The sequence below is a fragment of the Phyllobates terribilis genome, unplaced genomic scaffold (assembly GCF_046119375.1).
Source record: "Phyllobates terribilis strain yellow unplaced genomic scaffold, ASM4611937v1 Scaffold_7__3_contigs__length_470593459, whole genome shotgun sequence".
NCBI classification, from domain to species: Eukaryota; Metazoa; Chordata; class Amphibia; order Anura; family Dendrobatidae; genus Phyllobates; species Phyllobates terribilis.
Window position 1 is genome coordinate 429,165,742 of NW_027362767.1, and position 22,401 is coordinate 429,188,142.

Below are 22,401 nucleotides of genomic sequence, written 5' to 3' on the forward strand. Positions count from 1 at the left end.
AACTCAGGATCAGTAATGTAATGTATGTACACAGTGACTGCACCAGCAGAATAGTGAGTGCAGCTCTGGGGTATAATACAGGATGTAACTCAGGATCAGTAATGTAATGTATGTACACAGTGACTGCACCAGCAGAATAGTGAGTGCAGCTCTGGAGTATAATACAGGATGTAACTCAGGATCAGTAATGTAATGTATGTACACAGTGACTGCAGCAGCAGAATAGTGAGCCTTTTCTTATGGGGTTTTTTTTTCTGCATTTGTCAGTGACCACATAATCACTTTATGAATTTTCACCCAGAATACACAGTCTAGAAAGAAAACACATTTTCATTATTTTATTCCCATTACTAAAAAAAATATTTATATAGTCAGAAATTTCCAAAGACACAAATCAAAGCTTCCATCAGCCCAGAGAAAGCAGCTGAATACAGAGAAGAGCAGGCAGGAGTGCAGAGCTGCGACCATACAGCCTGTACACCAGGTGGCGCTGACACTTTGCACAAGATGGAAAAGGACAATAATTCCGCCCCTAATAGTAGACTATCGGGAGGTGTTACATTGTGACGGCAGCGACAGACGAGACCGTAGCACGTTCTCACAATACAGGGTCCCAGTATATTCCTTAGCTATATACAAAGAGCAGCATGAACGTCCCAGCACCGCTTCTCCTCAAATTCCTCATAGTTCACTATAGGCTCCTGAAAGAAGCCAACGAGAAGTCTGACCTATGGTGGCGTTACTAAATATTCTACTGGTATAAAAGTGGGCATCACTAGCAAAATTACCAGGATGTTGACTGGGGGACGGGAGACTCATGATTACATTGTAGTTTGGTCCCCAAAAAAAAGTTTGTCCAACACAAAAATGAAGTGGAACGGCCATGATAGGACATTGAAGCGTCATTGTATTCGGGGTGTGAGGAGGACGTCTCCATAGTCACATACTCCCCTACACCAGGGGACGTCGCCCAGGACCCACGCACTGCCGCGCCCTTCACAGAGGACATAGCGAGGCTCCCGCTTTTCACAATGACAGATCTACTCAAACTGTGCGATCAGGACCATCATGGCCACTCCTAGGAGCAGGCCGAACGTCTCCATGATGGACTGCACCGGGCGAGAGTCCTTCAGGAGCTCGGGGATGACGGAGACTGTGGCAATGTAGATGAAGCCACCGGCAGTAAACGGAAGGATCCACAAGGTGGCGGCTTCACCAATTCCCTCGGCCAGGAGAGAGCAGGCCGTGCCGGCGAGAGCGCCGAGAGCCGTGCTGAGCTGCAGCATCATAGCCTGGAAGAGACAGAAACCAGCAATGGAGTCAAGGAATATCACGAAGCAGACGGTCCGACATAGACGACGTCAGCAGGGCGTGAATTATAGAGGAGGATTTCTGTCTGACAAACATTCCCTTTAAACAGGAGCACTCAAAGGACGCCGTATAGGTTCCCAAAGAAACCAATAGTGATGAGAGCGAGTGAGGCGCCGATGATGTACGAGAAATCTGGGGCTCATCATCTCCGGCGATTGTGAACAGACTGCAGCAGTGGCTTTTTATCAACAGCGCTGCAGCCAATCACTGGACTCAGTATCTCCGCTGCAGCCTGTCCACAATTGCTGCCTCATCTTCATAATTAGACTCAGGGAGGGCGAGTACCAGCGGATTTTATAATTTTACTAATCCAGCAATGTCCAGAGCCGCTCACTTCTGCTTAGGACGTATGCATCCGTCTCAGCCGATGTGCAGGTCACTTCTGGACATTGCTGGAGAAACTCTAAGGAGGCAGCATTTATTCTGCTTACTGAGCCAAAACACACGAGTTTATCCTCTTATGGACTCAACATAGTTTGGGGTCTTCAAAAATTAGCATTTTCTTTTTCATCCCCAATTAAAGAGCCAGAACTAATATGGGATTGTCAATGAGAAATGATATGTAGGCATCTTTTTTGTAGGGATGAGTAGGACTTCTTATTTGCTCCATTTCTGCCTACATAAACAGTACAGACCAAAAGTTTGGACACACCTTCTCATTTAAAGATTTTTCTGTATTTTCATGACTTTGAAAATTCTACATTCACACTGAAGGCATCAAAACTATGAATTAACACATGTGGAATTATATACTTAACAAAAAAGTGTGAAACAACTGAAAATATGTCTTATATTCTAGGTTCTTCAAAGTAGCCACCTTTTGCTTTGATGACTGCTTTGCACACTCTTGGCATTCTCTTGATGAGCTTCAAGAGGTAGTCACCGGGAATGGTCTTCCAACAATCTTGAAGGAGTTCCCAGAGATGCTTAGCACTTGTTGGCCCTTTTGCCTTCACTCTGCGGTCCAGCTCACCCCAAACCATCTCGATTGGGTTCAGGTCTGGTGACTGTGGAGGCCAGGTCATCTGGCGTAGCACCCCATCACTCTTCTTCTTGGTCAAATAGCCCTTACACAGCCTGGAGGTGTGTTTGGGGTCATTGTCCTGTTGAAAAATAAATGATGGTCCAACTAAACGCAAACCAGATGGAATAGCATGCCGCTGCAAGATGCTGTGGTAGCCATGCTGGTTCAGTATGCCTTCAATTTTGAATAAATCCCCAACAGTGTCACCAGCAAAGCACCCCCACACCATCACACCTCCTCCTCCATGCTTCACGGTGGGAACCAGGCATGTAGAGTCCATCCGTTCACCTTTTCTGCATCGCACAAAGACACGGTGGTTGGAACCAAAGATCTCAAATTTGGACTCATCAGACCAAAGCACAGATTTCCACTGGTCTAATGTACAATCCTTGTGTTCTTTAGCCCAAACAAGTCTCTTCTGCTTGTTGCCTGTCCTTAGCAGTGGTTTCCTAGCAACTATTTTACCATGAAGGCCTGCTGCACAAAGTCTCCTCTTAACAGTTGTTGAAGAGATGTGTCTGCTGCTAGAACTCTGTGTGACATTGACCTGGTCTCTAATCTGAGCTGCTGTTAACCTGCGATTTCTGAGGCTGGTGACTCGGATAAACTTATCCTCAGAAGCAGAGGTGACTCTTGGTCTTCCTTTCCTGGGGCGGTCCTCATGTGAGCCAGTTTCTTTGTAGCGCTTGATGGTTTTTGCAACTGCACTTGGGGACACTTTCAAAGTTTGCCCAATTTTTCACACTGACTGACCTTCATTTCTTAAAGTAATGATGGCCACTCGTTTTTCTTTACTTAGCTGCTTTTTTCTTGCCATAATACAAATTCTAACAGTCTATTCAGTAGGACTATCAGCTGTGTATCCACCAGACTTCTGCACAACACAACTGATGGTCCCAACCCCATTTATAAGGCAAGAAATCCCACTTATTAAACCTGACAGGGCACACCTGTGAAGTGAAAACCATTTCCGGTGACTACCTCTTGAAGCTCATCAAGAGAATGCCAAGAATGTGCAAAGCAGTCATCAAAGCAAAAGGTGGCTACTTTGAAGAACCTAGAATATAAGACATATTTTCAGTTGTTTCACACTTTTTTGTTAAGTATATAATTCCACATGTGTTAATTCATAGTTTTGATGCCTTCAGTGTGAATGTACAATTTTCAGTCATAAAAATACATGAAAATCTTTAAATGAGAAGGTGTGTCCAAACTTTTGGTCTGTACTGTATGAGGTAAGTGTTTGTGTTGGGGCGTTGGTGGGGGTCCAGTAATCAGCAATTTCACCAAAGCCTTGCTTGCGGTACAAATGGCATACAATCTGTACCCTGTGGGTGGTACGATTATATCTGCACCACATTTATATATTTTATATTTTAGTACTTGTTCTGAATATTAACAGGTTTTGCTACCGCCACATTTGAGCGTCATAACAGATATTTCCATCAACTTAGATTTTTTTTGTTGCTTGCTAGACGGTTGTAGGTTTAAGGCATTATTTTGGGGTATATAAATATAGGTCATTGTCTTTTCAATTTATGGGAGGAGGGGGCAGATATTTTATTTACTCCACACTTGGGGGAATAGAAACTTTTTATAATATATATTTTATATATGGACGACCTGTCAGCTTTACAAGAGGGGCCTACAGAGAGAGCTCCGTTACTTCTGACATGGTATCATGGAACCCATGAGATCCCGTTGACTAATCGATCCCTCATGGGTCATTCGAGCAAAGTATGTATAAAGTTAATTTATGAAGGTTTCATATGAAGCCGCGTTCCCCTTTAATGCCAGAACACTACGGACCTTTCTCTTTGTGCAGCCGCTCTGCACCAGAATGGCGAAGTCTCCGATCTCATGCGGCACCTCGTGCAGCAGGATGGTGATGGTGGTGACGATTCCCACGCTGCTGCTAACCAGGAAAGAGGCTCCGATTGCCAAACCGTCTGTGAAATTGTGTGTGAAGTCGGCGGCGAGGTTCAGGTACCCAGACACCGTCATCTCTGCAGCGAGAGGAGGAGGAAGCAGTTAGGAGGAGGACGATCACTGGGAGGAGATCCCGGGTATTGCTGACTGTGCTACAACCTGTGCGCGGTTTCTCTTTTCCGGACTTGCTGCCGCCCTTGCTGTTCGTCTCCTTGGTCCGCTGTCTCACGCCTTCCTTTCCATCTTGCTTGTCATCCTTCTCCTTGGAGGCTGAACTTTGTTTGGGCTCTGTGAGGCACGAGATACATCAGCATCATACAGTAAAGAGCTGTCAGTGACCAATGAGACAGTGACGTACCCTGGCCGTGGCTGTGCCCGTGCCCGGCATGCCCCTTCAGATGTCGCACAAACTTCTCCACCACAAGAAAAGCGATGATTCCCGCCAGAACCCATAAACCGACAGACATCATGTGGGCATGACTATGATCTGGAAGAAGGAAAATAGAAAGTGTCAGATTAAAAAGGAACCCTTCATTAATGTAGACATCAAGTAAAAGAATAAGACCGCAACGAATCCACCTCGCCGGGAACGTTTCTAACAATGCAATGGTCTCCTGGATGCCGGGGAGAGGAGCAGCGGACAGCCACCACCGATGCCGCTCATCTCGCTCCTTTCTGCCTTTACCTCCTCTTGGACTGTTCTTGTATCTGACGGATATCCCTGTGATCCCTGTGTCCAAATTCCACCAGTTATGGCTGGATGTGGACTGAGGACACTCGCCAGGTGCGCACTGACATTACCTATCAAACCTCTAACCAATTCTGACTGCTCACCGTGAGAGTGTCCGTGTCCATGCGAGTCATGAGCCTCTTCCGCCGATGAGTGGTGAGAGTGCGGCTCTGCGGAAACACACAATGGATGTTATAATGCGACAGTGTGAAATCAACAGCTCCCGACCTTTATCTTTTTATTTTTTTTCTGTAGTGTGTTATGGCACTTTTCTGTTTAATTCCTTTTTGCAATTGCTTATTTTTTCTAACTGATTATTATCTGCAGCTTGCAGGCGTTTCTATACACTGAGTGCTGCTCTGTCGCTTTGCTGCTCAAATCAGTCGATCAAGCTCCCTGATGGGTGCCTCCCCTCCACGCTCAGGAGTCACACAATTCTGGGCACGCACATGGTCTAATCTGTGTAGAAAACAATGAGCACGCCCAGATCTGTCGACACTCCCCCATCTGAATAACGCTGCTCTCCTTCCCTGTCACCGCCCTGCGCAACAAATGCGCAGCCCTCCCTCGCACCCAACATGAAACGGCACACTGGATATTGCAAATGGCATGAAGTCACCGCTTCGTCCCCGTGCTGCCCGTAACACTCATTTGTATATTTATTGTGCTGACTTATGCCTCCAGCGAGAGCGAAACGTGCGCACATTCACTGTGCAGGATGGCGGCAGTATCCAGATGGGGGGCGTTGATAGATCTTGGCATGCACATTTGTTCCCCCACAGATCAGATTCATGCTCACAGTTGAAAGCTTTCCCAAGCACAGGGGGGACAAACCTCGCACCTGTCCGCAAGCGTTACTTATGAATTTGTACAACATGGAGATACAGGAGCTGTCAGTGTAAAGAAACATTTGGAGGCAGCAAAAGAAAAATTACATAAAAAGGCAGAAAAGGGACACAATGCGCCACAAAAAAAAAGGCAAACAATAAAGGCTTCATACCCAGCGCATGGGGAATAAGATGTAAAAAGGCGTCTCCCAGCAGCCCCCCCGAGGCGAAACTCAGCAGCAACTTCAGCAGGGACTGGTGCTGGCTGCTGTTGGACTGCACCGGGATCAGGAAGAGGATGAAGAAAGGAGCGGCCGAGATCAGCAGCGTCGCACATATCGCCTGCAAGAAAGAAGAAGAGAAGCCGTCATCTGGAAGAAGCAAATAAAGCGTGAGAGGAAAGCAGATGTCACAGGTGATAACCTGCACCGCAGGATAAAAATACCCGGAGCGGGAAGGAAAATGTGCGATCAAAACCACATGTACACGAGGAGTCAAGGACTGTACACAAACGTAGAGACCCGAGCAACCTATGGAGTCACTGTGTACATACATTACTGATCCTGAGTTACATCCTGTATTATACTCCAGAGCTGCACTCACTATTCTGCTGGTGCAGTCACTGTGTACATACATTACAGTACTGATCCTGAGTTACATCCTGTATTATACTGCAGAGCTGCACTCACTATTCTGCTGGTGCAGTCACTGTGTACATACATTACATTACTGATCCAGAGTTACATCCTGTATTATACTTCAGAGCTGCACTCACTATTCTGCTGCTGCAGTCACTGTGTACATACATTACTGATCCTGAGTTACATCCTGTATTATATTCCAGAGCTGCACTCACTATTCTGCTGGTGGAGTCACTGTGTACATACATTACATTACATTACTGATCCTGAGTTACATCCTGTATTATACTCCAGAGCTGCACTCACTATTCTGCTGGTGCAGTCACTGTGTACATACATTACATTACTGATCCAGAGTTACATCCTGTATTATACTTCAGAGCTGCACTCACTATTCTGCTGCTGCAGTCACTGTGTACATACATTACTGATCCTGAGTTACATCCTGTATTATATTCCAGAGCTGCACTCACTATTCTGCTGGTGGAGTCACTGTGTACATACATTACATTACATTACTGATCCTGAGTTACATCCTGTATTATACTCCAGAGCTGCACTCACTATTCTGCTGGTGGAGTCACTGTGTACATACATTACATTACTGATCCCGAGTTACCTCCTGTATTATACTCCAGAGCTGCACTCACTGTCATCGGATGCCCACCACATGCAGCGCGACTACAGCCAGGTATATTTTTTTCTGAAACGCTCTGGTGTTTTAGAGAACATATAGTTAGGAGATCGGCTAGAGGAGCAGAGTAATCCGGCAGGAGCATCAGATGACAGGTTCCCTTTTGTCTAGAGAGGCTGAAAGCCCATGAAGACCGGAGCCGCGCTGACGGCAAATCTCACCAATGTCTCTTCGTCTAGAAGTCACTTGTCTTGATAGGCCGCAATTAGTATTTCTATAACCGCAGTCAATGTTTATGTGCATTTCTAATATTATGCCGAATAATAGATGTTCACATATTGTTGGCACAAATATATACGCTTTATCTACGCATTACCATTATTTCATTAAATGAAATATCTCTGTTGGTACAAGCTAGTCACATATGTTTGTTGCACAAATCGCTTATTCTCTTTCTTAGTTTTGTTTTTTTATTACATTTTTTATTTTTGTAAACTTCATTTTTATATTAATTTCTGTGTTTATTATTTTTCATTCATTTTTTTTATTTAAGTAATTTTCACACATTTTTATTTTTCTATTTTTTTTTTTTTATTCAGATTTCTCATTTATTTTTACTATATATCTATTCAATATGTATTTTGTGTTCACAATACTTTTCTCAGTATCAAAATGGCTCCTTTTGGATCCTATGCATTTACGCTAAAAGCCATCATCTTTGTTCTACGGCCCAGAGCTAAACTCAGCAGGAACTTAAAACTCTGTTTTGCTCCTATTACTTTTTGCAAGACTGACCATGTGACTATGTGACAATTAACCCTTTGTTCTTGGTGCTATGACGTATTCGAACATGCATTTGTATGACGGCATTGACTGCGATCATGTGATCCTTGGTGGACCCTTGGTCACATGATCGGGTGTCTTTTATACACCTTATGGCACACGCTTGCGCAGTACCACTCTTCTAACCGCCAGTCATACGATTTAATCTCTTACGCTTTGATACATGCGAGACATCTGGATTCACATCAACCACGATATTCTTGCTCAGGTGAGCGGTGACGTGCATAGCGAATCTCAGCGCGCATGCGCACAACATTATTCCCATCATCCCTCTCTGCTCATGGAGACATGTGGGACGCCGATCTTCACTCCCTGCAGCTGAAATAAATTTCAGGTAATTATTTTTCTATTTATAGGCTAAACACAACCCATTTGCAGCTATACTCTCACCCCTGATGAAGCCACTATTGTAGTGGCGAAACACGTGGTTTTTTTCCCTCCCCACTGTCTACCTGGGCATCTTCATACGGGTTATTATATCTTTGTGCAAACAATATGTCGCTTATTAGGTGTGTGCTACACATGGTAATATTTTTTATTGGATGATATTTAATTAGCCTACTTTTTTGTCTTTAAATTCCTATTGTGAACTTGAATTTATTTTCTGAAAATATCACAATTCATTTGTTAGAATTGATCGTTATTGGGCTTATCAGGTTGGTCCTTATTGGACGAATACTACCTGTGTTGATACATACATATTACACACACACACACACACACACACATATATATAATCAATGCGAGCTGTGGCAAGAAGGTTTGCTGTGTCTTTCAGCGTAGTGTCCAGAGGCTGGAGGCGCTACCAGGAGGCAGGCCAGTACACCAGGAGACGTGGAGGGGGCGGTAGGAGGTCAACAAACCAGCAGCAGGACCGCTACCTCCACCTTTGTGCAAGGAGGAACAGGAGGAGCACTGCCAGAGCCCTGCAAAATGACCTCCAGCAGGCCACAAATGTGCATGTGTCTGCACAAACGGTTAGAAACCGACTGTAACGGGTCTGGGAGGCGGAACCTCTGAGCTACTATACAAGGGGGCGGTCCTTGTAAGGGAGCGGGTGGCGACCAGGCAGGCAGTCACAGCAGGTGACCGGGACAGTCTCTAGAAGAACGGGCAGGAGGTCACGGCAAGTGACCGGGGCAGTCTCTGGGTGAACGGGCAGATGGTCACGGCAAGTGACCGGGGCAGTCTCTGGGTGAACGGGCAGATGGTCACGGCAAGTGACCGGGGCAGTCTCTGGGTGAACGGGCAGATGGTCACGGCAAGTGACCGGGGCAGTCTCTGGGTAAAGGGTTGGTACGACCTGTGGCGGCTGATGGTAGACGTGAGCTCCCAGGTGAGCAGGCGAGAGTCTCTGGATAAACGGGTGGTCACAGCATGTGACGGCGGAGCTCCCAGGAAGACCAACAGACAGGCGGCAGATGAGCGCTCCCAGGTGAGCGGGCAGAAGTCTCTGGACAGGCGGGTGGTCACAGCACGTGACGGCAGAGCCTCCAGGTAGGCTAGCAGACAGGCAGCAGATGAGCGCTCCCAGGTGAGCGGGCAGGAGTCACTGGACAGGCAGGTGGTCACAGCACGTGACGGCAGAGCCTCCAGGTAGGCTAGCAGACTGGCAACAGATGAGCGCTCCCAGGTGAGCGGGCAGGAGTCACTGGACAGGCAGGTGGTCACAGCACGTGACGGCAGAGCCTCCAGGTAGGCTAGCAGGCAGGTAGCAGATGTGCGCTCCCGGGTGAGCGGGCAAGCTGGTCCATAGACAGACTGACAAGAGTTGGAAGGCAGACCGTCGGACCTCAGGCAAGCAGGCAGGTAGTTGATGTGCGCTCCCAGGTGAGCGGGCAAGCTGGTCCTTAGACAGACTGACAGGAGTAGTAAGGCAGACCGTCGGACCTCAGGCTAGCAGGCAGGTAGTTGAATATCAGGCTGGCAGGAATCTGGCAAGTATCTGGCAGGTAACTGGCAGGTAACTGGCAACGGGACCTGAGGGCTGAAGCAGAGTAGTGAACAGTGCAACAACATTGCTCGGGCACCTCCATTTTGGAGGAGGTGCCTTATATATGGTAAAGTCCTCCGGCCATTGGCCGGGGACTCCTTAGGACGGCGCGCGCGGCCCCTTTAAGAGGGAGGAAGCGCGCGCGCGCCCTAAGCACAGTGGCCGGGAAGGAGCGCGCGCTGCCAGCAGAGCGGGAGGAGGACGCCAGGCTCGGAGCAGAGAGGTGAGGGGAACAGCGTCCCTGCCTGGCAGAGGGCAGGGACGCCGACGCTACACCAACTCCATGAGGGTGGTATGAGGGCTCCACGTCCACAGATGGGGGTTGTGCTCACAGCCCAACACCGTGCAGGACGCTTGGCATTTGCCACAGAACACCAGGATTGGCAAAGTCGCCATTGGCGCCCTGTGCTCTTCACAGATGAAAGCAGGTTCACACTGAGCACATGTGACAGACGTGACAGAGTCTGGAGACGCCGTGGAGAGCGATCTGCTGCCTGCAACATCCTTCAGCATGACCGGTTTGGCAGTGGGTCAGTAATGGTGTGGGGTGGCATTTCTTTGGAGGGCCGCACAGCCCTCCATGTGCTCGCCAGAGGTAGCCTGACTGCCATTAGGTACCGAGATGAGATCCTCAGACCGCTTGTGAGACCATATGCTGGTGCGGTTGGCCCTGGGTTCCTCCTAATGCAGGACAATGCCAGACCTCATGTGGCTGGAGTGTGTCAGCAGTTCCTGCAAGATGAAGGCATTGAAGCTATGGACTGGCCCGCCCGTTCCCCAGACCTGAATCCGATTGAGCACATCTGGGACATCTTGTCTCGCTCCATCCACCAACGTCACGTTGCACCACAGACTGTCCAGGAGTTGGCGGATGCTTTAGTCCAGGTCTGGGAGGAGATCCCACAGGAGACCATCCACAACCTCATCAGGAGCATGCCCAGGCATTGTAGGGAGGTCATACTGGCACATGGAGGGCACACACAATACTCAGCCTCATCAGGAGCATGCCCAGGTGTTGTAGGGAGGTCATACAGGCACGTGGAGGCCACACACAATACTCAGCCTCATCAGGAGCATGCCCAGGCGTTGTAGGGAGGTCATACAGGCACGTGGAGGCCACACACAATACTCAGCCTCATCAGGAGCATGCCCAGGCGTTGTAGGGAGGTCATACAGGCACGTGGAGGCCACACACAATACTGAGACTCATTGTGACTTGTTTTAAGGACATTACATCAAAGTTGGATCAGCCTGTAGTGTGTTTTTCTACTTTAATTTTGGCGGTGACTCCACATCCAGGCCTCCATTGGTTAATAAATTTGATTTCCATTGATGGTTTTTGTTGTCAGCACATTCAACTTTGTACAGAACAAAGTATTCAATGAGAATATTTCATTCATTCTGATCTAGGATGGGTTATTGGCGTGGTCCCTTTATTTTTTTGAGCAGTGATATATATATATATATATATCTCTCAACACAGGTAGTATTCTGATAAGCCCAGGAGCGATTAAATATATATATTTCTACTTTTGGCTCGTTTGTTTTTCAAGAAATATGTCATATTTAATATTGTTTGGTGTATCCCTGAATTCGCAAACTTTTTTCTTTAAACAACTGAGTGTTTGTTGCAATTGTATGATCTCTCTCCTGACCGCCTGATACAATGCATCTCTAAGTGTTTCACCCATCACTCTGCAGTCACGGTCTACACTGGATACAAATGTACTGAACCCTCAGCTGTGAGAAATATTCATGATGGAATAATCATCTGTTGCTTACAGGAAATACACACTAAAGCTGTTATATAATTAATGACTTATCCTTGCGTTGCATTCACAATGCGGCAAAAGCCGAGACACGATGCGGCACAATGTGCAAATGAAAGCAGCTAAATATAGCTGGAAAATTAATGGCCACGCGGATAAGAATCAAACCAGTTGTTCACTACACTGCCAGTAACATCTACGGATGGGACATCAATAATAATGTCCCAAAAAAAGCCTTTAAAGGAGGACCTGTCACTTTTTAAATAAAACCGAGTTAAATGCCTTGTACAAATCCCTGAGCTACTCTGATTCTGTGGCCCTTTTCCATTTTTTGCTGCGTTGCTCCATTGCAGAGATTTTCAGATTTGTTGCTTTGGAGCGCAGTATGTGAAGTCTCTGCTTGTAGCATAACTGGGCGTTTTTTCAGAGTCTTTTCTGGGGGGTGTGCACTGTCACCCCTCTGCCAATCACAGCTCAGCAGGTGATTCAGCAGTCTATCAATAGCAGAAGTTGTTGAGCTGTGGCAGAAGGGTAACAGTGAACACCCCCCCCACAGAGAAGCCTCTGAAGAAACGCCCAGTTGCTCTACAAGCAGATATTTCACATACTGCGCTTGAAAGTGACAAATGTGAATATCTCCACAATGGAGCACTGCAGCAAAAAAGGGAAAAGAGCAGCAGAATAAGGAGAGTTCAGGGATTTTTACAATGTATTTAACAGGGTTTTTTTTAGCAAGTAACAGATCCTCCTTAAGGAGAAGTCCACACTGCTGCAACTGCAAAGAACAATCCGTGGCAAATCTGCAACAAAATCCGCAGGCAGCACAGGTCACTCAATTAAATTGACTATTCTGCTACTTTAAAATGTTGCAGATTTTCCACAAGGAAAATTTAAAATAATCAGCGCCTCCGCCAGGGTGAGCACTAAACATAAAGCCTCCACCTGCAGTCAGACGTCCCGGCAGTGTCCCGTCAGAACTCACTTACGTAGGTCCACAGCGTGACAGGATCCATCTTCTCTCTGGAGTCATGAGGTGGGGGCACCAGCGAGTCCTTCACGGCCTCTCTCTTGACACGTTCCTCCTCTGCTCCCTGGGGTGGGGCGTCCCCCATAGTCCAGCGGTTCTTAAATTCTTCAAGATCATCGTGACCGTGTTCGTGGCCGTGGTGGAGGTCCTCATTGCTGTGGCCGTGGTGACCATGGCTGTGTCCATGGTGATCTTCATGACTCTGGCCGTGGTGACCATGACTGTGTCCATGGTGATCTTCATGGCTATGTCCATGGTGACTGTGGCTGTGGCCGTGGTGATGTCCCTCATGACTGTGTCCATGGTGACCATGGCTGTGCCCATGATGGTGGCCTGCATGGCTGTGCCCATGGTGCAAATCCTGAGCTAATGTAGCAGTTATCAAGACACCGACCACGGCAAGAGCCACGAAACTCCTCAGCCAGTGCGACGCCATCCTGCCTGCGAGACACAACAGTGACTATGAGAGATCCCCAGAGACACCGCGAAAGGCAAATCCAGCCAGAACACCGATCTCACTATTACCCCGGCAGCATCCCTCCTCCTCACTATTACTCCTGCAGCCTCCCTCCCTCCTCCTCCTCCTCACTATTACTCCGGCAGCCTCCCTCCTCCTTCTTCTCACTATTACCCCGGCAGCATCCCTCCTCCTCACTATTACTCCGGCAGCCTCCCTCCCTCCTCCTCCTTACTATTACTCCGGCAGCCTCCCTCCTCTTTCTTCTCACTATTACCCCGGCAGCATCCCTCCTCCTCACTATTACTCCGACAGCCTCCCTCCCTCCTCCTCCTCACTATTACTCCGGCAGCCTCCCTCCCTCCTCCTCCTCACTATTACTCCTGCAGACTCTGTCCTCCAGCCTCCTCCTCACTATTACTCCGGCAGCCTCCCTCCCTCCTCCTCCTTGCTATTACTCCGGCAGCTTCCCTCCCTCCCTCCTCCTTGCTATTACTCCGTCAGCCTCCCTCCCTCCCTCCTCCTTGCTATTACTCCGTCAGCCTCCCTCCCTCCCTCCCTCCTCATCCTCCGTCAGCCTCCCTCCCTCCCTCCTCCTAGCTATTACTCCGTCAGCCTCCCTCCCTCCCTCCTCATCCTCCGTCAGCCTCCCTCCCTCCCTCCTCCTAGCTATTACTCCGTCAGCCTCCCTCCCTCCCTCCTCCTCCTCCTCGCTATTACTCCGTCAGCCTCCCTCCCTCCCTCCTCCTAGCTATTACTCCGTCAGCCTCCCTCCCTCCCTCCTCCTCGCTATTACTCCGTCAGCCTCCCTCCCTCCTCCTCCTCGCTATTACTCCGTCAGCCTCCCTCCCTCCTCCTCCTCCTCGCTATTACTCCGTCAGCCTCCCTCTCTCCTCCTCCTCGCTATTACTCCGTCAGCCTCCCTCCCTCCTCCTCCTCGCTATTACTCCGTCAGCCTCCCTCCCTCCTCCTCCTCCTCGCTATTACTCCGTCAGCCTCCCTCCCTCCTCCTCCTCCTCGCTATTACTCCGTCAGCCTCCCTCCCTCCTCCTCCTCGCTATTACTCCGTCAGCCTCCCTCCCTCCTCCTCCTCGCTATTACTCCGTCAGCCTCCCTCCCTCCTCCTCCTCGCTATTACTCCGTCAGCCTCCCTCCCTCCTCCTCCTCGCTATTACTCCGGCAGCCTCCCTCCCTCCTCCTCCTCGCTATTACTCCGTCAGCCTCCCTCCTCCTCCTCCTCGCTATTACTCCGTCAGCCTCCCTCCCTCCTCCTCCTCCTCGCTATTACTCCGTCAGCCTCCCTCCCTCCTCCTCCTCCTCGCTATTACTCCGTCAGCCTCCCTCCCTCCTCCTCCTCCTCGCTATTACTCCGTCAGCCTCCCTCCCTCCTCCTCCTCGCTATTACTCCGTCAGCCTCCCTCCCTCCTCCTCCTCGCTATTACTCCGTCAGCCTCCCTCCCTCCTCCTCCTCGCTATTACTAAGGCAGCCTCCCTCCCTCCTCCTCCTCGCTATTACTCCGGCAGCCTCCCTCCCTCCTCCTCCTCGCTATTACTCCGGCAGCCTCCCTCCCTCCTCCTCCTCGCTATTACTCTGGCAGCCTCCCCCCCCTCCTCCTCCTCGCTATTACTCCGGCAGCCTCCCCCCCTCCTCCTCGCTATTACTCCGGCAGCCTCCCCCCCCCTCCTCCTCCTCGCTATTACTCCGGCAGCCTCCCCCCCCCTCCTCCTCGCTATTACTCCGGCAGCCTCCCCCCCTCCTCCTCCTCTCTATTACTCCGGCAGCCCCCCCCCCCTCCTCCTCCTCCTCGCTATTACTCCGGCAGCCTCCCCTCCTCCTCGCTATTACTCCGGCAGCCTCCCTCCCTCCTCCTCCTCGCTATTACTCCGGCAGCCTCCCTCCTCCTTCTTCTCACTATTAGCCCGGCAGCATCCCTCCTCCTCACTATTACTCCGGCAGCCTCCCTCCCTCCTCCTCCTCACTATTACTCCTGCAGACTCTGTCCTCCAGCCTCCTCCTCACTATTACTCCGTCAGCCTCCCTCCTCCTTCTTCTCACTATTACCCCGGCAGCATCCCTCCTGCTCGCTATTACTCCGTCAGCCCCCCCCCCCTCCTCCTCCTCGCTATTACTCCGGCAGCCTCCCCCCCTCCTCCTCGCTATTACTCCGGCAGCCTCCCTCCCTCCTCCTCCTCGCTATTACTCCGGCAGCCTCCCTCCCTCCTCCTCCTCGCTATTACTCCGGCAGCCTCCCTCCCTCCTCCTCCTCCTCCTCGCTATTACTCCGGCAGCCTCCCTCCCTCCTCCTCCTCCTCGCTATTACTCCGGCAGCCTCCCTCCCTCCTCCTCCTCGCTATTACTCCGGCAGCCTCCCTCCTCCTCCTCGCTATTACTCCGGCAGCCTCCCTCCTCCTCCTCCTCGCTATTACTCCGGCAGCCTCCCTCCTCCTCCTCCTCGCTATTACTCCGGCAGCCTCCCTCCTCCTCCTCCTCGCTATTACTCCGGCAGCCTCCCTCCTCCTCCTCCTCGCTATTACTCCGGCAGCCTCCCTCCTCCTCCTCCTCGCTATTACTCCGGCAGCCTCCCTCCCTCCTCCTCCTCGCTATTACTCCGGCAGCCTCCCTCCCTCCTCCTCCTTGCTATTACTCCGGCAGCCTCCCTCCCTCCTCCTCCTTGCTATTACTCCGGCAGCCTCCCTCCCTCCTCCTCCTTGCTATTACTCCGGCAGCCTCCCTCCCTCCTCCTCCTTGCTATTACTCCGGCAGCCTCCCTCCCTCCTCCTCCTTACTATTACTCCGGCAGCCTCCCTCCCTCCTCCTCCTTACTATTACTCCGGCAGCCTCCCTCCCTCCTCCTCCTTACTATTACTCCGGCAGCCTCCCTTCTCCTTCTCCTTACTATTACTCCGGCAGCCTCCCTCCCTCCCTCCCTCCTCCTCCTTACTATTACTCCGGCAGCCTCCCTCCCTCCCTCCCTCCCTCCTCCTCCTTACTATTACTCCGGCAACCTCCCTCCCTCCTCCTCCTTACTATTACTCCGGCAGCCTCCCTCCCTCCTCACTATTACTCCGGCAGCCTCCCTCCTCCTCCTTACTATTACTCCGGCAGCCTCCCTCCCTCCTCCTCCTTACTATTACTCCGGCAGCTTCCCTCCTCCTCCTCCTTACTATTACTCCAGCAGCTTCCCTCCTCCTCCTCCTTACTATTACTCCAGCAGCTTCCCTCCTCCTTACTATTACTCCGGCAGCCTCCCTCCTCCTTACTATTACTCCGGCAGCCTCCCTCTTCCTTACTATTACTCCGGCAGCCTCCCTCTTCCTCCTCCTCCTCACTATTACTCCGGCAGCCTCCCTCCCTCCTCCTCCTTACTATTACTCCGGCAGCTTCCCTCCTCCTTACTATTACTCCGGCAGCCTCCCTCCTCCTTACTATTACTCCGGCAGCCTCCCTCCTCCTCCTCCTCCTTACTATTACTCCGGCAGCCTCCCTCTTCTTCCTCCTCCTCCTTACTATTACTCCGGCAGTCTCCCTCCCTCCTCCTCCTTTTCACTATTGCCCGGTCCTCACCTCCGCTCATTGCTTTCTATGGACCCGGCTCAGACGTGGCACAATATAATCCGGGTTCAAATATCGCGAGATGAAGAAAGGGCGGAAGTGACTGACAGGACAGACGCTGCCAGCGCTTACTGGCCGTGGGAAGGGACAAACTAGCGCTGATGTCGCTGCTGGCTGGCGGCCTCTGTACAGAAATCATTTCAATCTCTCACCTGTTAATTCCACGCTGGGACCTGTGGTTCCTCACAGTGTACTACATACTGGGAGTGATTGCTCGGTGTGTGGTGCGTGCTGGGACTTATAGTTTATGTTTATCCCTCATGTTCTTACTGTCATTTTAAAAATAAAACATGTCTGCAGATGTTTCAGGTTTAAAAGCCAGAAAATATGGCTGCCTTCTCTGTAACGACTGGATATGAAATTTGTAATAAAAACCAACCACAGACAGGTGAGACGAGACGTGGTCTGCGGTCAGTGATTGCGACGTCACGTGGAACCTGCCACCAAACATCCCGCCGTGGCGCATGTGTGGTGCAGACGGTGACCCTCTTATTGGGCGGCTGTGGCTCCAGTCACCGGTGACCTCCGGTCACTAAACCTGATTTTGTTGCATTCTTCCCTCCAGGATCCGTCGTCGGCTCCGCCGCAGTTTTTCCTGTAGGTTGATTCCCTTCTTTTGCAATGAGGTGAACACGCTCGATGGCGGCTCCATCGTTGTCTATGGGACCGATGGAAATAGCCGCGTGCTGCACTCAACGGAGCGATCCCACTCCATGATTGGACAGGGCTGCGGAGCCCCACTCTCGGGATCTCTGGGGGTCCCAGTGGTCGATCCCTCAGCGATCATCACGTCATCTTCTGTCTAGTGGATAACTTCAATGTTTGGGAATTGCCTTATACATACGTGGAGTAACAGACCGGTGTCAGTAATGGTCAGTGCCCTCTGCGTCTGTGCACTTATCTCATGTTGGGAGCTCGCCCGGATACACTGTCATGTTCCCAGAGGCTCCTGTTCACCAGGTGGAGGCCAAAAGTGAGGTCTTTCTGCCTCCATATGACCAGATTTATTGTAAAGACCAGAAGACTGCACCTTCCTATACAAAAACCCACTGCAAAAAAACGTAACCCATGCGGTATATGGTACTGTATGATGGGCACTTACCTCAGCATACATAACTGCAGTGTGCACCTAACCTACCTGCACAGGAATGTGGATTTCCATGAAATTAAAATGTAATGATTTAGTATAGAACTAAGTAATCTCTAACTTAAAGGGGTTGTACAATGTTTGGAAGACATTCCCTATCCATTGATAGAGGATAACCTCCCAATCTCTGGGGGTCCGACCACTGGGACCTTCATTGGTCCTGAGAAAACGGGGTTCTAAAGAGCAGCGTGGGAATGGAGCTGAAGTCGATCACGCTCACCTCTCCTCCAATCAATCTTCATGAGATTGCCAGAGGTAGCCAAGCGCTGCGTTTCACTGGTCGTCGGCACTCCCATTAAGGCCGGTTTCACACGTCTGGATATTTCCTTTACCGGAAAAAACGGTACCAGAGAGATCCATGTCCATGTGCAGCATCAGTATCACACGTACCGGCGCTTGGTAATCAGCGCCGGGTGATGAACACTGCCCTCATCATAGTCCCCTGCCGGAGCTACGATCGGCACTAGCAGGGGTTAATGATGAGAGTTGTAGTCTGCTCCCGATGTCTCCACCTGTAAAAATAATAAAATAAAAAAATCCATATACTCACCTGTTCTAAGTGTCCCCACTGTAATCCATGCAACTGCTCAGCAGAGGAGCCTGGGAGAATAGCTCACTCCAGCAAGACCACAAGGATTTGTACTGGGAGCTGTGGGGACCACAAAGATCTGTACTGGGAGCAGTGGGGACCACAAGGATCTGTACTGGGAGCAATGGGGACCACAATAATCTGTACTAGGAGCAGTGGGGACCACAAGAATCTGTACTGGGAGCAATGGGGACCACAAGAATCAGTACTGGGAGCAGTGGGGACCTCAAGGATCTGTACTGGGAGCAGTGGGGACCACAAGGATCTGTACTGGGACTAGTGGGGACCACAAGAATCTGTACTGGGAGCAGTGGGGACCACAAGGATCTGTACTGGGACCAGTGGGGACCACAAGGATCTGTACTGGGAGCAATGGGTCACCACAAGAATCTGTACTGGGAGCAGTGGGACCACAAGGATCTGTACTAGGAGCAATGGGGACCACAAGGATCTGTACTGGGAGCAGTGGGGACCACAAGAATCTGTACTGGGAGCAGTGGGGACCACAAGGATCTGTACTGGGAGCAGTGGGGACCACAATGATCTGTACTGAGAGCAGCGGGGTAGTGTTGAGCGAGCATGCTCGACACTGCTCGGTACTCACTCGAGCATCTCACTACTCGGGATGTTCGGCGAGCACCGAGCATTTCCGGGTTACTTGGACGGGAGCTCGGGTCTCCGCCCTGCACGTTTGGCGCTCTTTACAGAGCCAATGAACATGCAGGGATTGCCAGCCAGTCACTGTAATGCCGCAGCCATGTTGTTTGTGGGCATTACAGTGATTGGCTGGCCGCACAGCGTCACCTCGAGTATTTAAAACCGGGCGCCGCCATCTTGGACACAGTCGCTCCGGATCAGACAGTGTAGGGTCTGTGCTGCAGAGCTAGGGAGAGATTTATACTGCAAAATAGTTAGGGTAGGGTCTCTAAAGCCTGCCAAATCAAACAAACAGTCCTTCTCAGGACTAATATCCATCCCAGATATCAGGCAGGTAGGCTGTATAGGAGACGCAGTGGTTATACCAGCAAACGCTGCATAACAGTCCTGTGTGCTCCTGTTGGTCAAATTGCTAGACTTATCCCCCGGTCTCAGGGGCCAGGAAAAATCTTCTTTTTTTTTCATCTAAATCCTGTATTTTTTTTTCCTCAGTCAGACTGTACAAATACGAGTCTTATTAACCTTTTGGTATTCCCCCCCCCCCCCCCCCAAAAAAATAAAATAAAAATTGAGTGTGTCTGTGACTGTTCAGACTCCAATATATCTGTTTAAAAGAGTCTGGTGTAGGCCAGATAACTAGAACTGTGGTTTTGCAGTTTCACGGTTCAAATCTCTGTATTATCCTGCTTTTGGCATTTTTTCCGTGAAAAAAAACAGTAATAGTGTCTCCCTGACTGTTCAGACACAAATATATCTGTTTAAAAGAGTCTGGTGTAGGCCAGATAACTAGAACTGTGGTTTTGCAGTTCCACGGGTCAAATCTCTGTATTATCCTGCTTTTGGCATTTTTTCCGTAAAAAAAAACAGTAATAGTGTCTCCCTGATTGTTCAGACACAAATATATCTGTTTAAAAGAGTCTGGCGTAGGCCACATAACTATAACTGTGGTTTTGCAGTTCCACGGGTCAAATCTCTGTATTATCCTGCTTTTGGCATTTTTTCTGTAAAAAAAAAACAGTAATAGTGTCTCCCTGACTGTTCAAACACAAATATATCTGTTTAAAAGAGTCTGGTGTAGGCCAGATAACTAGAACTGTGGTTTTGCAGTTCCACGGTTCAAATCTCTGTATTATCCTGCTTTTGGCATTTTTTCCGTAAAAAAAAACAGTAATAGTGTCTCCCTGACTGTTCAGACACAAATATATCTGTTTAAAAGAGTCTGGTGTAGGCCACATAACTATAACTGTGGTTTTGCAGTTCCACGGTTCAAATCTCTGTATTATCCACCTTTTTGCCTTTTTTACATAAAAAATAAAAAAATTGATTGTCTCGCTCAGTGTTCAGACACAAATATATCTGTTTAAAAGATTCTGGTGTAGGCCAGAGAAATAGAACTGTGGTTTTCCTCTTCCACGGTTCTAATCTCCTTTTTATTACCCTTTTTCCATTGATAGTGCGAGTGTAAGCTATTTTACTTCATTTACAATGGGCAAGGCGCGTGGCAAGGGACGTGGAACTGGACGTTCTGGTGATGGTGCGTGTAGAGGACAGGGCCGTGGCCACGGTGAAAATGTGCCACAACCAATAGCCACATCTTCTCGCTCCCACTTCTTGACCGAATTACTAGGGAAGCACAGAACAACGCCAGTATTGCGAACTGATCAGTGTGAACAGGTTATTAATTGGATAGCAGATAATACTTCCAGTTACCTGGGCACCACCACCTCCGGTCTGTCTTCCACACGGTCAAGTTTTAGTAGCCGTGAGTCTCGACCGCATACTCCTCCTCCAGAAAGAACTGTTTGTTGCAATCCGGACGGTGCAGCACTGGAGCAGAAGAGAAGGCTTGTTTTAAGGAGAGGAATGCGTCCTCCGCTTCGGACGGCCATTCCTTAGGATTTGCTCCCTTACAGGTGAGCGCAGAGATGGGAGCAGTCCGGGAAGAGAAATGTGGGATGAAGAGACGGTAATAGTTGGCGAAGCCCAGGAATCGCTGAATCGCCTTCAACCCCTCCGGACGGGGCCACTTTAAGACGGCAGAGACCTTCTCGGGGTCCATCCGTAGACCTGTCTTAGAAATAATATAGCCCAGGAACGGAAGAGAGGTTTGCTCGAAAAGGCTTTTCTCAAATTTTGCATATAGGTGGTTCTGCCTGAGCCTAAGCAGAACCTGACGAACATCCCTCCGGTGTGTGGGTAGATCCGGAGAGAAGACCAAGATGTTGTCCAGGTACACCACCACGCATGAATATAAGAGGTCACGGAAGATGTCGTTAACTAGTTCTTGGAAGATGGCTAGAGCATTACAGAGGCCGAAGGGCATCACACGGTATTCATAGTGGCCGTCCCGGGTATTGAATGCCGTCTTCCACTCATCTCCTTGGCGGATCCGGACCAAGTTATACACCCCACGAAGATCGAACTTGGTGAAGATCTTCGCGCCTTTAAGGCGGTCGAACAGCTCAGAGATGAGTGGCAGGGGGTATTTGTTTTGGATAGTAATCTGGTTGAGTCCTCTATAATCGATATAGGGGTGTAGTGAACCGTCTTTCTTTTTTACGAAGAAGAATCCGGCTCCAGCCGCGGAGGTAGATTTCTGGATGAATCCCCTAGCCAGATTTTCTTCGATGTACTCCGACTTGGCCTGGGTTTCGGCCAACGACAACGGGTAAATACGCCCACGGGGTGGAGTGGCACCGGGTACCAGGTCGATGGGGCAATCATATGGCCTATGAGGTGGCAGTGTCTCTACTACCTTCTTGTTGAAGACATCTGCATAGGACCAGTAAGGTGCCGGTAGACCAGGTAAATTAGTCGGAGTAGACGGAGGTCGAGCCAGGCGAACCGGAACCAGGCAGGTCTTATGGCAATCCTGCCCCCAACGGAGCACCTCACCAGATTGCCAATTCAGAACGGGTTCATGTCTCTGTAGCCAGGGTAGACCTAGCAAAAGGGAGAGAGTCTGGAAAGCACATGGAAGGAGATCCTCTCTGAGTGCAGCATTCCCACCTGAAGGGTTACGGGCTCAGTGACGAGCAAGATGGTCACCGGAAGGAGTCTTCCATCCACGGAAGCGACTGCCAATGGTTCAGCCAGAGGTTTGGTAGGAATCTGATACTTCTCTAGAAGCAGTTCTCTCCACAGGAAATA

General features: G+C 49.9%; 1 protein-coding gene across 4 annotated transcripts; it reads right to left on the minus strand.

Moving 5' to 3' along the window:
- Positions 1–323: 323 nt before the first annotated feature.
- Positions 324–16,932, minus strand: SLC39A7 (solute carrier family 39 member 7). Of its 4 annotated transcripts, none has more exons than XM_073641994.1 (8): positions 16,811–16,932; positions 12,748–13,229; positions 6,055–6,223; positions 5,159–5,224; positions 4,683–4,811; positions 4,484–4,612; positions 4,205–4,401; positions 324–1,292 (listed from the first exon to the last, which is right to left on the minus strand). In XM_073641994.1, exons 1-8 carry the CDS (start codon positions 16,818–16,820, stop codon positions 1,041–1,043), a joined length of 1,434 nt encoding a protein of 477 aa, XP_073498095.1. In that variant the 5' UTR covers positions 16,821–16,932; the 3' UTR covers positions 324–1,040. The 4 variants fall into 4 exon arrangements, with proteins under 4 accessions (XP_073498095.1, XP_073498094.1, XP_073498096.1 ...); XM_073641993.1 differs by having other exon boundaries at positions 16,712–16,824; XM_073641995.1 differs by lacking the exon at positions 16,811–16,932 and adding an exon at positions 16,754–16,778.
- Positions 16,933–22,401: the final 5,469 nt, after the last annotated feature.